We start from the raw sequence: 14,339 nt of genomic DNA, 5'->3' as shown, positions 1-14,339 counted from the left end.
CACTCTCCCCTCCCCACCCGACTCCACTCCCCACCACACCCCGCAAGTGCCCGCGTGCGCCCGTTGCATTTTCTCGTCAGGCCTCCAAGCCTCGGCACTGCACAAACCTGGCGTGCCGCGGACACGCAGACACGCAAAGGCAAAGGCAAAGGCCCGAAAGGATACCGCGGTACATGCATGGACTCTTGCCCTCCACATTCTAGAGCATGCACGCATGGCAGACGTTGACAAGCGTGGCATCGTATACTTGCCGCGACCACAACCGGTCGGCGTGGCGTTTGCTTCCCGCCCAGGCGAAGCCCGCCAGAACGTGGCAATGATCCTTCGCCTGCCGACCGTGGATTAATTCCGCCCATGTCACAGCCTGGTCATGGTTGTCAGCCTCCGATACTGCCAAGCTGGCACCAAGGCATACGCCGGACTTGGAGTGGCAAACGGCTGTCATCGCAGGACCACGCTGGATGGTCTCGCATGGCGTGGTCCGGCTTGCATCAAAGTAGACGCCCGCGTTCGGGAATTACAGGTCGTCGTCATTGCACGAGCCGCGGCACTTGGTGCATACCTCAAGGCGTGCAGGGATTGGACAGCGGAATCCTACCCTGATCTCAACCCTGGCGGGGGAGGGGTGGAGTGCCCCAAAAGAATGCAACTCTATGCGGCCGGGGTTCTGTTGTTTGGGTAAACTCTTGGCCGCTCCATCCGTGTCTTGGGCGGGCGGCTGGCGTAGTGCTGACCCTGTCGCCTGTCCGTCCACCGAATCATTAATAATTCGTCCGCCAGTGTCCGGAAAGCAGTCTCTTGTGACCATCTGCCCTCCCCTCCATCAGCGTGTGTGTAGAAGTATTGGCGCTCGCCCACTTCATCGGACAACTCCGTCACACCTTGCACTGCTTATACCACCTCCCATCTTCACTTGCCCGCGGGAAGCTCATGTGAGCTGGCCTAGATTTCCAAACTCTACCACCTCCTACTGCAGGGTGCCCTCGTGAGTTTATATTCCCGCCACCCCCCGGTCTCATCCATTCTAACCTTCCTCGCACAGCACACCTCGCATTCACTCTTCTCGTCCAACATCCTTATCCCGCCGTCAACATGGCCGACATTGCCATCACCAAACTCCATCCGGGTACGTTGTGGCTGCACTGTCGCCCCGAGAAGCGCCATGTGGACAAGCAGGTGCCTCTGTCGACAACCGGTTGCTAACTTCGCTTCGACCTAGTAGATTCGACAGTACATGTGCACGACCATGCCGGGTCTCCTCCGTCTCCCCCAGCAGATCGCCCCAGCGTGCCCTACCAAGAGAGTGGTGCTCTCATCAACCGCACCGAAACGGCAGACCTGCGATGGGCCGAGAAGGCGTCCAACTCCGGCCTCATGTGGCCCAAGATCCGTCACGCGCTGAGGAAGCCCTTCTCTGAATTCATGGGCACCTTCATCCTCATCCTGTTCGGTGACGGCGTCGTTGCACAAGTCTTCCTGAGCAACTTCAGCCACGGCAACTATCAGTCGGTCAACTGGGGATGGGTGAGTGACATCAATCACAGGCTGTTGATCGGACACAAGAGCACATCATCTAACACTCATCATTCAGGGTCTCGCTGTGCTGTTGGGTGTGTACACCAGTGGCATTTCAGGAGCGCACATCAACCCTGCCGTCACGTTCGCCAACTGCGTCTTCCGCAAATTCCCGTGAGTCCAACACACCTGACACTCGCCTCCCGCGTGCATCCGCTGACTGACTTGACCATCAGATGGAAGCTCTTCCCCGTCTACGCCGCCGCTCAGATCCTCGGCGCCATGTGCGCGGCCGCTATCGTCTACGGCAACTACAAATCTGCGATCGACGTCTACGAGGGCGGCCCGGGCATTCGCACCGTGTCTGGCCCCAATGCCACCGCCTTCATCTTCTGCACCTACCCTCAGGACTTCCTCAGCACGACCGGCCAATTCTTCGATGAATTCATCGGCAGCACGCTGCTGATGTTCCTCATCTACGTGCTGAAGGACGATGCCAATCTCGGCGCAGGACCGCTGACCCCTCTCGGCCTCTTCTTCATCATCTTCGGCATCGGATGCTGTTTCGGCTACCAGACGGGATACGCCATCAACCCGGCGCGTGATTTTGGCCCGCGTCTCGTAACTTACATGATCGGCTACGGCACCGAGGTCTGGAGCGCTGGCAACTATTACTTCTGGATCCCCATCGTCTCTCCCATCCTCGGATGCACATTCGGTGGCTTCTTGTACGACATGTTCCTCTTCACCGGTGACAGCCCCATCAACACTCCCTACCTCGGCCTGTACCGCTTTTGCCCGTGGATCGATCGCAGCAAGTATGTATCCCCTCCTGACCTGTCACGAGCACGAAGCTACAAGAACGTCCCGAAACTAACAAAGTGTCACTAGGTACGACGGCGAGAAATGGCGGCCCGAGAACTTCAGGTTGGAAGACAGCGAGAAGGCAGACAGCGAATCCTGATCGTCTTAAAAGCCCGAGGAGAGACATTTTGCGCTTATACAAATATCAAGCATCTGGAGTTATGTTGGTATTACATCTTGTTCGTGTGTCCTCCATCTCTACCCAACCAAACAACGAGCATTCGCCGTGGTGGCCACGCCATAGCAGTGCTTGTAGCTCCCAGCCTTTGCAACGAGAGCGTGCTGAGAGCCGAGCAAGTGACGCAGAACCCTTGAGCAACGTCCTGAAGCGAGTACACTCGCAGTGGTGCATGCACACGGCAACAAAGTCGTGCTCGAACACAAGACTTCCTCGCAATTGCCTGCTTGTCTCGGCTGATTTGTGTTCAGTCGTAATACCTGCTCAGGTGTGATACAGCCGCCGCCTTTTGTACACCCATTGCCCTCCCTCGTGACATCCTGTGCAAGACCATGGATGCTCTACAAAGGCGTGCAACTGCCCATCGATTCTTGCTTGCTCGCGTCTGCTAAAGTGTAGAAAGAACGAAGCAAACTCACTCACAGAATCCAATCACGCAACAACATGTCTCATTGCAACGAGCCGTTCGGGGGTATACGGACCTCACCCTTCCTCACTCTCTTCCCATGGCTGACGAAATCCTGCAGATACAGACGAGTACTCCTACCGCTCGACCGACGCCTCGACCGACCCCAGGCGCCGCGTACAGCAGGAGACAGAACCCGATCCGCAAAGCGACACGCGCGAATCGGGAGACCAGGAGCAGCCGCAGACCAGCGCTTTCGACGACGACGACGACGAAGACGAAGACATGGAAGGCGAGGAAGACCCCGCGACCCAGACCTCGACTACAACTGGAGAAGGCCAGCATCATCACCACCATCCCACTCAAGGCCACATTACCGTGCCCAGCCACGATGACGATGACGCTTCCCGTGGCGCTGGCACCGGACTCGAGAACGTCGAGCGCGGCCGCGATACGAGTGGGTCTACTAGCTTCCCGGCTACGACTACATCGTACAGTCACGACGATAGCTTCACGACGCGCGACGGGTACGCTGGCGTGCCAGCTGGTGTGGGTGTAGGCGGTGGGTCTGGGAGGTTTGGAGACGATGACTCGTTCGTTGAACCCCTTCCTTTCCGTCGTGCGATGAGCGGTGGAAGGTGTTGTGCTGACTGCTTCTTCGGTAGTGATGAGCGTGGGCGGGAGGGTAGGAAGGGCGACTCGACTCTTGGGAAGCTTGTGGAGAAGACCGGGAGTGCAGTTGGGAGCGCGATGTTGGTGGAGAAGGGGCGGGAGAAGCGCGAGCAGAAGGGTGCTGGTGAGGGGGAGGATGGAGGGCATGCTAATTGAGAGCACTGTTTGTTGATGCAACCTCCTGTCGTCTCTGGAAGACGACATGGCCGCGGTGATGGTTTAGGAGTTCTTAATTCGTGCATCGTACTATTCCCTTTACTGTCCACCAGTTCGAACAGCTCACAGCTTCCCCTTCTCCCTCCGTTCCCTCTCCCTCTCCCTATTCCCCTCCGCCGCCTTCAACAAAGCATACATCCCCTGCACCCTCGGGACATCCACCCCCGCCTCCCTACCCGCCTTAATCACATTCCCCAAAATCACCTCCAACTCCATCCGACTGCCACTCGCCCAATCGTTCCACATAGACGGCCGACTGCCATCATCCTTCCCACTGTCACTCACACGCGCCAGCGCCTTCTCCGGCGTTCCCAAGCCCAGTTTCTGGAGTGGCAGTGGTGCGCCATCGTTGACCGCCCGAGCGGCAACGGCTAACACCTCCTCCATCACGGCTTTGACGTGCGCGCTGAGCTCGGGATGCGTGGCGAGAGCGAAGTTCGTGCTCCCCGCCGAGAGAACCGAAGAGGCATTCATGCCCGCGTTGATGGCCGTTTTATGCCAGCGTATAGCTTGCATTTCCTTCGGCGGGTGGGATTTGGTGTCTCTGAAGCCAGACTGGACAAGGAGGTCGGTGAAAAGCCGGGCACGCTTAGCATCCATATCGTCGGCGGTCGAATTTGCCGACGAGAAAGAATGGCGATAAGGACCCAGATCCGTCTTCGTCCAGCGATTATGCCGAATCACGCCGGGGCTAGGCTGAGCACACGACGCAATCGTCACGGCAGTGAGGATCGTTGTCCGCGGGAAGCGTTTAGCATAAGGCGCCTCAACCCCAATGCCGTTCTGAATCAGTACAATCGCTGTGCCGTCGTCGTCGTCGCTCGCAACCAAGCCCTCCAACAAAGCGCTATCATCACTAACGTCCGGCAGCGCTTTGGTGGCAACTACAATCCAAGCCCACTTCACCCCCGCCCGCCGAATCTCCTCCACGTCACGAAAGACGTGCGCAGGTTGGAAAACGGAGGCGCCGAATTCGCGCTGTGCGCTCTGGATGCGGAAGCCTTCGGCCTGCACGGCGGCGTAGTTGGAGCGGCAGAGGACGGAGACGCGGGTGTTGGGGACGGTGGAGAGGCGGGCGGCGTAGAAGGCGCCGATGGCGCCCGCGCCTATGAGGAGGATTTGGGTGGGCATCACCGGTTATGTCTCTATTTCCCTGGGGTGTTTGGGAGCTGCATCGTTGTTTGGCGAAGGTTGTGGTTGTTGAGGTGAGGTCGATGCCATTGGGTTGGCCTCGGCTGAGAGGGTTGGCATGATCTCAACTGTAACTACCCGACTTCACCCACCATGTCAGGCTGGACTGTGCAGGGAAAAGGGAGAGGGATGGAATATAAAACTGGATTACGAGTAAACACGCTTCTCACTAGATGTCTTTTTGGGCAGCCTTGTGGGCAAAGCAAGCAAGCAAATCTCACGCGTGAGCGCTCGCCTGCCTCCCTCGTCCATTCGTTGCTTTCCATCTGCGGACTCCAAGGCGCCAGGGCAGCACAACACACCAGTTCCATACACACGCACACTCTCCATTTCAAACATCCTCCCGACAAAGTCGTCCACCACACAAGAAAGTCAAGTCAGGCACGCATGCTCTTCGACTCCGCCTCACTCCTCGTCTTCTCCATATCCTAGCGTGTTCGTGAACGTTTGCTTCACAATTGCAGCCATTAGAAGTCGGGGAACAATTTGCCGTGCCTGCAAATCACCAAGTCAGCAAATCGATCAACGCACATCACTCATCTGGACAAAACTCACTCATCCGGCCCCGTATTGCCATACGCCTCCGTCTCCTCGGGATACTTGTCGAACAAGCTCGCATCACCTGCACCCCCTTTGACCGGCGGTACGTACGGCGCATCGATGTCCTTCTTCGCCAGCCGCTCCCACGTCACCTCGGCGAACCAGTTGTGCGTCATGACGTCCCGCGAGCCGCCGTGCAGGTTGCCGAGGCGCTTGGTGAGGTCGGCGGTGATGAGCTTCGACAGCAGATCCACCGCGTCTGGGTGGATGTAGGGCGGATACTTGACGCGGCCCTTGAGGATGTTTTCGTAGATCTTCAACGGGCTGCCGCTATCCCAGAAGGGTGTGAAGCCCGCGAGCATTTCGAAGATGAGGATGCCGAGGGACCACCTGCGTTGTCACTCGTTAGTGTGTATGGAAAAGAGGAGGAGGAGTGAGATCAGCCAACGCACCAGTCGACGCTCTTGTTGTATCCCTTGCTGCTAACAACTTCCGGAGCGAGGTAGTCCGGCGTGCCGCACAGCGTCCAGGTGATGTCAGGCACGTCCTTGGCAAAGCCGAAATCGGTGATTTTGATGTGGCCATGTCGGTCGAGGAGCAGGTTCTCGGGCTTGAGATCGCGATAGATGATGTTCATGCTGTGCAGGTAATCCAGCGCCAGGGTCACTTCGGCCGCGTAGAATTTGGCAACGGGGTTGGGGAAGCGCTGAGAAGCTGAGGATTAGCTTGGCGGCAGTGAGAAGATGAAAAGGAGAAAAGACGCACTTGTGACTTCCTCAGCAGACTGAACAGCTCACCACCTTCGATGAAATCCATGACCATGTACAGGTTCTTGCTGTCTTGCCAGGTGCCCCACAGCGTCACCAGGAAGGGATGCTTGCACCGCTGCAACATTCGCCGCTCGTCGTTGGTGTGCTCGACCTGCTTCATCTTGACCACCTGTGCCTTCTTCAGCACCTTGACGGCGTAGAAGCGCTGGTTGTGCTTGCTCTGCACCAGATGCACCCGGCCGAACGAGCCGGTGCCGAGGGTGCGTTGGATGTTGAAGTCCGTCAGCGTGTATTTGCCCTTGGTCTCGCGCGTGGCGTTTTGCGTGGCCTTGGGGTCGCTGGTGGCACCGCCTTGCTGCACGCTGCCATCATGGCTGCTGTAGCCAGAGTCGTTCTGCGACGAGGGGTTGGTGTTGAGCATGCTTTGCACGGTGGGGGCGTGAGCCGGGCTGGCGTTGCTGGTGGGAGCGACGGTGTCGGGGTCGGCGCCGATGGAGTCGGGGCCCTTGTTAAGAGCGCTATTCTTGGTCAGGACGCGATCGATCGCACCACCATCGACCGTCGGGCTGGTGGGAGACGAAGGGCCTGCAGACTTGTTGCCCGGGAACCTGTCGGGCGCCGTGGGTTGTTCCTTTGTCCGCTTCTTCTTGAGGAAACCGAGGGACGGCATGGAGGCGTCGTCGTTGTCGTCGCTGGGTCGCTTCGAGGGAAGAAGAGACGAAAAGGGCGGCAATTTGGCGGCGGGTGGACGGGTGTCTCGGGAGGGAAGGAGAGCTCGCAGATGTGGGGAGCGTCAAGAGATGACGGCAGGCGAGAACTTGTGCGGGAGGGGAGCGTAGATTGGAGCGAGCGAATTGCTGGTGCAAGGCTTGTGTTGGGTGGGGTGGAGATGTGGTTTGCGAATGGAAGCGCTGCGATCAATGCTGACGCACAAGCTATGCGCGCTTGCTAGATGGTGAGGCTTTTGTCTTCGTCCGGACTCTGGAGCGAAGAAGGCAGGGTGATTCTCAGGCACCAAAATTGGCGTAGCAGAGGAGAGCCTGAAGGTCAAAGGTATTGAAAAGACGGCGTGGAAGTGGATGCGGCGCCGGGGTTGCTGGAATAGATTGCTGGCCGGGCGAGCTTGATCACTTCACCAGGCGGAGCTTGTATGAAGCTTGATACCGTCCTTGGCAGACTGCAATGGTGAAGGAGGAGGGAGGTCTTTGTCGTGAGCTTGGCGGACGTAGGGTGAGAGAAGGCGCAGGCATGCGATGGAGGGGGAGGTCGAGGAGGAGGGATGGCGGCAAGCGGGGGGCTCGATCAATGCGGAACGGGCGACACAGGTGTGGGATGCCTTGGTGGAGGCTATGGGCGCATTGGTGTGGATAGGGATATCCAGGAGCGGGTGGGAGAGAGGGTGGAGGGGTGATAGGGACTGCGTTCAGCGCAGCTCGGCGGGCGGGCAGCAAGCAAGCAAGCAAGCAAGCAACAAGCAAGCAGCAGGCAAGCCAAGCAGACAGGGCAAAGGTAAGCGGGCAGCGGGCGAGATGGAGGTTGGTGGGCGCGGAGTGGCGGAGGCGGAGGCGGCTGGCGGCACAGGCCAGGCAAGCGCGGCAAGCTGGCAGGGAAAGAGCGGATGTGGAAGAGGGAAGGTGCGCCGTCGATCCCCGTCTACCCAATGTAACGTGCACTCTCATCGCCCCGGATTGATCGTATGTACCTCGTTCACTCTCAACGGATAGGGAAGAGACAAGAAGTGTTCAGCTTCGGGTTCTTATTCTCCCCCGAGCATGGCAGACCTGCAGCATGCCTGTTGCCGAGAGACATGTGTTGAAGCCTGAGGCAGCAACAGCAGCGCCTTACTTCCACTCCACTTTGCCCAACCCTAAGACCTTCAACTAGCTGTCGGGGCCCATATTGCTTCTGTACTACTCCTTGTAATAACGGAACACCATTAGCGATCCGTCAGATGTTCCTCATTGACCTCTTGTCAACTCTTTCTCGTAGTACCCTTCCTTCCGTCCACTACTAATTAATCAATCCAAATCTATTCAACCCATCCACCATGACAACCGTAATCGACTCCCACATCTTCACCAACCTCTTCTCCACCCCTGAAATCACCGCAATCTGGTCCGACCGGCAACGTACCAGCTACTACCTGCAATTCGAAGTCGCGCTGGCCAAAGCCCAGGCACAATTAGGTATCATCCCGGCCAAAGCGGCCGAGGAAATCGTCAAACATGCCACCCTCGACAACATCGATTTCGACGAGTTGCGCCGGCAGACAGAGCTGATTGGCTATCCTGTGTTACCAATGGTGCAGCAGATTGTGCGCAAGGTGAATGAGGTTGAGCCGGGGTTGGGGGAGTGGTTGCATTGGGTGGGTGATGTCTCTTCATTCTTTCCATCAACCTTCGTTAACATCCATCTATAGGGCACCACCACGCAAGATCTCACCGACACAGCCGTCGTCCTGCAACTGCGCGACACGCTGCAACTCGTCGAAACCTCCCTCAACGCCATCATCAAAGCCCTCACAGCGCTAAGCGAAAAGTACAAATCCACTCCGATGCCCGCGCGCTCCAATCTCCAGCAAGCAGTGCCCATCTCCTTCGGCTTCAAAACCGCCCGCCTCCTCGCCACCTTTCTCCGCCACCGCCAGCGCCTCCACCAACTCAGACCACGTCTTCTCGTGCTCCAATTCAGCGGCGCAGCAGGCACTCTAGCCACCATCTCCCCGGAATCTTCTCACGCCCCAGTCCACGCTGACGCCACCACCCTCGCCGTGCAATGCCAATTGCTTGTCGCCGAGCACCTCGACCTCGCCCTCCCCGAGATCGCCTGGCACACAGAGCGCGACAGCCTCGCGGAAACGGCCACCTTCCTCTCCCTCCTAACCGCCAGCTGCGCCAAGTTCGCCACCGACCTCAAACTCATGATGCAATCGGAAGTAGGCGAGGCGCGCGAACCCTACGTCCCGCACCGCGGCTCGAGCAGCACCATGCCGCAGAAGCGCAACCCGATCGGCAGCGCGTACATCTGCGCCATGGCCAGCAGCGTGCGCGCGCTCGCCGGCGGCATGGTCGAGGCGGTCGTCGCCGACCACGAGCGCAGCACGGGCCCCTGGGAGATTGAGTGGATTACGCTGCCGCAGATTTGCGCGCTGAGTCATGCGTGTTTGGTGCAGACGCAGTATTTGCTGGAAGGGCTGGAGGTGGATGAGGAGGGAATGAAGCGGAATTTGGCGCTGAGTCGCGGCGCGATTGTCTCGGAGGCGGTGATGATGGGGTTGGGTAAGAAGATTGGGCGGCAGTATGCGCATGATGTTGTTTACGAGCTTTGTCGGAGGGCGCAGCTGGAGGATAAGTCGTTGTTGGAGTTGTTGAAGGGTGATGAAGGAGTGAAGAAAGCAGGCTTGTCGGATGAGGAGTTGGAGGGGCTGTGTGATCCGGCAAACTATCTGGGACTGAGTGAGGTGATGGTAGAGCGGGTATTGGCAGCGGCAGTGGCAGAGGAAGCCTCGTAGTAGAGCCCCGATACCCACTGTGGTGACTCTCACAACTTGTGCTCTCGTGGTTCATCGGGCAGTGCACCACTCATCTTCAAATCATCCCGCGCCTCCGCTCTTTCACCAAAAAGAAGCAAGTCTCGCCCACCTCTCGTACTCCACCAAGCATGGCACAGCTCACTTCGATCAGGATCCATCTCTCCGCCCACGAGCGACTGCCAGAACTGCTCTTTGCAATACTCCCTCGTATTGCCGTTCTCAATGCCATTCGCCATCTCCGCGGCAATGGGCAGAGTCTCCTCCAAAAGGTCCAGCGGGAGCTCGGGAAGAGTATCGATGACGGTAAGTGCCACCACAGCTTGCTCGGAGAGTTGCGCCGGCGCCTGAGCCTCGGCATTCTCGTCTTGCGGGAGGGGAAAGATGGGATATGTCGAGGCGTGGCGCGCACGATCGAAGAGTAATTCCAGCAAGGTCGCGGACAGCATGGGTTCCGTGGCGGCGAGTGTGGCGGGTGGAGAAGCCAGGCGGAGCAGGGTTTTGAACGCGAGGCGGAATTGGCGCGCGGTGAGGTTGTGCGGAAAGCAGTTGAAGAGGGCGTCGATGTAGAAGGGGAGATATTTGGCCGTGAGTTCTGCGTTGTGGGAGGCGGAGAAGATGGCGAGCATGACGCTGTGTGCTGCTTCGAAGATGGGAAGGAGATTGTTGTTGCCGCCTGCTGCAAGGTAGGGAGAGGCGGCGGGGATTAAAAGGTCCTGGCTTAGCTGCGTTGGTAATACGAGGGTAAAATGCTCCGCGAGATTCAGGAAGAAGAGATCCAGATTGCGGTCCAGTGGGTGTTCTGGAACACCGGACTTGTGTTCTGCTGGTCTTATGGATTCAATAAAGGCCTGAGATTGGAGTGGGAAGGCAGATAGGATGTCCATGGCGGTGAGGTTGACAAAGGTGTACTGGGAAAAGGAGGAGGCGCCCGCTCTGGCCGAGATGAAGTACAAGCTTCGTAACGTTTGAAGGGATTGCGTTGCAATTATTGGTGAAGCTATCAGACTCATTAGCATATAAATCAGTTGGTGGGAGGGAGTGTGCTTACTCTCGGGGCCTGCCAATGCAGGGTCACTCAACGTCCTTCCAATGATGCTTCTGAGCACAATCACCACTCCAAAAAGCGTCGACTTCAGCAGCTTCCACAGCTGAGGAGTCGTCGTGTTGAAGGTCTCTTTGTCGAGATAGACACTGTACTCTGCGGGATCCACTTCCGAGAGCTGGGTCTGCCGCCACTGCGTATGGAGAGTTCTTGCGAATGCTTCCAAGTCAGGCAAGATTGCAGTCACGAGCCAAGGTTGCTTCGCGTTGTCCACAGAGTGTCCTATTAGACGGCACAGAGGACCAAGAGAAGAGACGAGTGGGCTTGCCAGCTTTTCGCGGATGTGATGGAACGAATCCGATCGTTCCGACCAGCCAAACTGATTGTTCGACACCGGCATGACATCGCGATCCAAGCCTCGCAAAAAGTAGCCCGATTCCAAGCCGGCTCCAGAGAGGAAAGTTGAGCGCAGCAAACACGGAAGAAGAGCATCGTAGTCCAGCCGGCTTCTCTCGTAGTCGGAGAGAATTGGAAAGCAGTGATTCAGAACAAAGGTGATGCTCTGTTGAGCCAACTCATCGCTTTCGTCCATCTCAACCAAAGCGAGATTCGTTGCAGATATCAGGGCTTGCTCGAGAGTGCTCCGCATACCCCGAGAGAGTTTCTCGTCCTCCACAGGACCAAAGCCGAGCAGCAGTCCACCGAGGACCAGCACATGTCGCCAGCGAGGCGACTTCTCGTCCGCGCCATTGATGACGGCTTTGATCCAATCGGGTCTAGGAAGACAGCGATCGAGCGGAACTCGCGTCAAGTCGGTGTCGGCGGGATTGACGGTGAGCGCGTCCTCGTGCCTGAGGAGCGCTTGAGCAGCGGAATGGAAGACACTGAGGGTGCGCGTGCTGGTTCGAAGGCCTTCTGGTTGCGCCCAGACCGCCGGCGCAGACAGAGTCTGGCTGGTTAGGAGCGTGACGTTCAACGGATTGGTCAGGGTTGTTAACAGCGTGGAAGCGCTTCCCAGTAGCCTAGAAGATGTCAGTAATGCGACGGGACGATTTGTCTGTTTGATTGTACCTCGGGGTGTCTTGCTGCTCTGTGGAGGTCTGAAATGCTCGCAGCAACGTCCCCAACATTCTATCACCCGCCATTATTGCGATCTACTACATAAAAATATAAGATGAGTGTCGTGTAGATGGTGTCGTGAGGTGGTGGCAGGTCTGCCTCGGTTCGGCTCCACTTTCTCGTCCGGAAAGAGAAGCACACATCAGCTTCACGTCTCACCTCACACCAGCCCTCCATCTCCAAATGCGTCCGATTCAACACGACACAATGGCCAGCCCATAAACCACCAAACCACACTCACCAAAATGAGCCACCTCTTCCTCAAAAAGGTCGTCGACCCGCAACCCCTGTCCTACTCGCCCCCGCCCTTTCCATCCCTCTACTGGCCCTTCCCCGTGGACGGCCAGCAAGTCGTCTACCTCTACGATGCCGAGACAATCTGGCGCTTCACGCTCTACTGGACGCTGATCTGCGTCGTCGGCGTGCACATTGCGGCCGCCGGGTACGCGTGCATGATCCAGTGGCGGAATTGGAAGGTGATTTGGGCGGTGCCGGTCTTGTATACGGTGGTTGGTGGTATTGAGGCGGTGATTGCGGGGAATGTGGTTGGGGGCTTGTATGTTTTTTCTTCTACTACTTTCACTGATCTGGATGCTGATCGTTGCAGGTTGAGCGGCGTCTATGTGTCGGGCTACTTTCGAATGTCGTCCTGGATTCCCTTTACCTGGGGCATTGTCTCTGCTTTGGTCTTGATTCTATCTTCCTTCGCCATCCAGGGAGGTCTATGACTGGACAACGGGAAATGCAGATCGATACATGGCCAATATCCAGGCCTCTTTAACTTGTTAAGGGATTGAACGACTACGGCCATGGAATATCTGGATAGGAAATGCCTAAGCAACTACGCAAAACACGAACTCGGCCGTTATCGTCTCCAATATGTCAGGGGAGACCCGCATATATGTCTCGCCAGGAAACAACACATATATCCCAAAACTCAACGCTATGCATCAAAGATCAAACGATAGCGTTCGGATGCGCCAACTTCCTCCTCGCCGTCCCCAGTCCATCATCGCCACCCTCCTGGTTCTCACCCAGCCAAGGCTTGCGCGCCTCGCCCAGCACACCCTCTGTTCCGTAGTAGATGAAATGGCCGACGATGATCAGGACGAAAGCCACGGGATACAGCCAGTGGACGTGCAGGTGGAAGAGCTTCAGCCCGACGATCAGGCCCCAGAAATTGCCGGTCAACAAGCCGATGTTGAAGAAAGCGGCAGACGCCATGCGCAGCACCAGCGGGGCAACGGAGTAAAAGAAGGTGAGGATGAGGGTGTAGCCAACGAGGTAGCCAATGGTTTGCCCATTCCAGGTGGCATGTTGAAAGGATTGGCGGTTAAAGATGGCGCACTGCACGCCGTTGATGAACATGGCCCAGAAGGAGAGCTGGCCGACGACTTCGTAGATGGGCCGCTTGCTGAGCAGGAACTCCTCGAGCACGTTGTCGAGACCGTAGAAGGTGGCGCCCAGCAAGCAAAACAGATCACCCTTGACCGCATCCACCGCCTGTCCGCCATCGGAGTGCGTGATGTGGTCCGAGGCAATCATCAACCCCACGCCGCCAACACACACCAGAATGCCAATGTATTGCACAAAGTGGTAGCGCACCTTGAGGAAGATGAGCGACATGAGCACGACGACGACAATCGCCCAGAACTCCAGCAGCTGCGCAGAGAGGATGGTGGTGTAGCGATACGCCAGCACGGTGAAGTAATTCCCCTCGACGTCGAAGAAGGCAAGAATGAAGAACTTCCACCCGTCCTTGTAGCACAGCCGAAACCACCCCTTCCACCCATACTTGTAGATGGTCCACGAGGTATAAATGAGAGTCAGGAGAATGTAATTGAACAGCGACTGAAAGGCGGGAATCGACGTGCCAGCGTCGGCGAGCAGGGTGGTCAGCGTGTTGGTGCCGGTGTCGCAGATTGCCAGCAGCTGCGACATGACGAGGATGAGGTAGAACTGCTTGGTGCGCAGGTATCCGAAAATGCCCTTGCGGCTGTCGAGCTCGTCGGCCGTCACCTGGATGGGCGCCTGCTGGTCGCCGTGCATCTCGGCGCTGGGCACTTCGACGAGCTCGACGGCGCCGTGGCGCATGCCGGTCGCCGAGCTCGACGATTCATCGTCCGGCGAGCTGGAGGAGCCCTTGGCCCTGACGCTGATGCGCTCCACGGGCGCGGCACTGGTGGAGATCTCGGCATCGTTGGCGACGGAGGCGCGACGCTCGTCGAACTCGGAGGTGAACTTGGACATCTTGGTGGGGGTGGAATTGTTGAGGAGCAAGAAGGATGGATTGG

At 57.6% G+C, this 14,339-nt stretch overlaps 8 protein-coding genes across 8 annotated transcripts; 4 read left to right on the top strand and 4 right to left on the bottom strand.

The window, feature by feature from the left end:
* The first annotated feature begins 715 nt into the window (after positions 1-715).
* On the top strand, positions 716-2,558 carry BDY17DRAFT_299546 (aquaporin-like protein). The gene is made up of 5 exons (XM_033733932.1): positions 716-985; positions 1,043-1,126; positions 1,223-1,524; positions 1,592-1,689; positions 1,752-2,558. The coding sequence occupies exons 2-5, from the start codon at positions 1,093-1,095 to the stop codon at positions 2,404-2,406; spliced, it is 1,089 nt and encodes a 362-aa protein (XP_033588301.1). The 5' UTR covers positions 716-985; positions 1,043-1,092; the 3' UTR covers positions 2,407-2,558.
* Positions 2,559-2,827: 269 nt separating this feature from the next.
* BDY17DRAFT_170151 (uncharacterized protein) lies at positions 2,828-3,852 on the top strand. Its single transcript, XM_033729803.1, has one exon. It carries the CDS (start codon positions 3,249-3,251, stop codon positions 3,789-3,791), a length of 543 nt encoding a protein of 180 aa, XP_033588300.1. The 5' UTR covers positions 2,828-3,248; the 3' UTR covers positions 3,792-3,852.
* Positions 3,853-3,914: 62 nt separating this feature from the next.
* Positions 3,915-4,982, bottom strand: BDY17DRAFT_252590 (ketopantoate reductase PanE/ApbA-domain-containing protein; the record flags this gene model as incomplete). The annotated part of the gene is made up of 1 exon (XM_033731267.1): positions 3,915-4,982. One exon carries the CDS (start codon positions 4,980-4,982, stop codon positions 3,915-3,917), a length of 1,068 nt encoding a protein of 355 aa, XP_033588299.1.
* Positions 4,983-5,509: 527 nt separating this feature from the next.
* On the bottom strand, positions 5,510-7,022 carry BDY17DRAFT_325245 (camp-dependent protein kinase catalytic subunit PkaC1; the record flags this gene model as incomplete). Its single annotated transcript, XM_033737321.1, has 4 exons — positions 5,510-5,537; positions 5,598-5,972; positions 6,035-6,288; positions 6,348-7,022. 4 exons carry the CDS (start codon positions 7,020-7,022, stop codon positions 5,510-5,512), a joined length of 1,332 nt encoding a protein of 443 aa, XP_033588298.1.
* Positions 7,023-8,399: 1,377 nt separating this feature from the next.
* BDY17DRAFT_325244 (beta carboxy-cis-cis-muconate lactonizing enzyme, cyloisomerase, CLME2) lies at positions 8,400-9,863 on the top strand (the record flags this gene model as incomplete). The annotated part of the gene is made up of 2 exons (XM_033737320.1): positions 8,400-8,717; positions 8,772-9,863. The coding sequence occupies 2 exons, from the start codon at positions 8,400-8,402 to the stop codon at positions 9,861-9,863; spliced, it is 1,410 nt and encodes a 469-aa protein (XP_033588297.1).
* Positions 9,864-9,892: 29 nt separating this feature from the next.
* BDY17DRAFT_317477 (uncharacterized protein) lies at positions 9,893-12,071 on the bottom strand (the record flags this gene model as incomplete). Its single annotated transcript, XM_033736106.1, has 3 exons — positions 9,893-10,881; positions 10,933-11,948; positions 11,998-12,071. The coding sequence occupies 3 exons, from the start codon at positions 12,069-12,071 to the stop codon at positions 9,893-9,895; spliced, it is 2,079 nt and encodes a 692-aa protein (XP_033588296.1).
* Positions 12,072-12,290: 219 nt separating this feature from the next.
* BDY17DRAFT_317476 (uncharacterized protein) lies at positions 12,291-12,773 on the top strand (the record flags this gene model as incomplete). Its single annotated transcript, XM_033736105.1, has 2 exons — positions 12,291-12,601; positions 12,653-12,773. 2 exons carry the CDS (start codon positions 12,291-12,293, stop codon positions 12,771-12,773), a joined length of 432 nt encoding a protein of 143 aa, XP_033588295.1.
* Positions 12,774-13,002: 229 nt separating this feature from the next.
* Positions 13,003-14,094, bottom strand: BDY17DRAFT_252517 (solute carrier family 35 member SLC35F1/F2/F6; the record flags this gene model as incomplete). Its single annotated transcript, XM_033731263.1, has 1 exon — positions 13,003-14,094. One exon carries the CDS (start codon positions 14,092-14,094, stop codon positions 13,003-13,005), a length of 1,092 nt encoding a protein of 363 aa, XP_033588294.1.
* Between the last annotated feature and the right edge of the window lie 245 nt (positions 14,095-14,339).

This window comes from Neohortaea acidophila (assembly GCF_010093505.1).
Source record: "Neohortaea acidophila strain CBS 113389 unplaced genomic scaffold BDY17scaffold_7, whole genome shotgun sequence".
In the NCBI taxonomy this organism is placed as follows: Eukaryota; Fungi; Ascomycota; class Dothideomycetes; order Mycosphaerellales; family Teratosphaeriaceae; genus Neohortaea; species Neohortaea acidophila.
The sequence above is the reverse complement of the archived record's forward strand: the minus strand, read 5'-3'. Positions and strand labels throughout refer to the sequence as shown.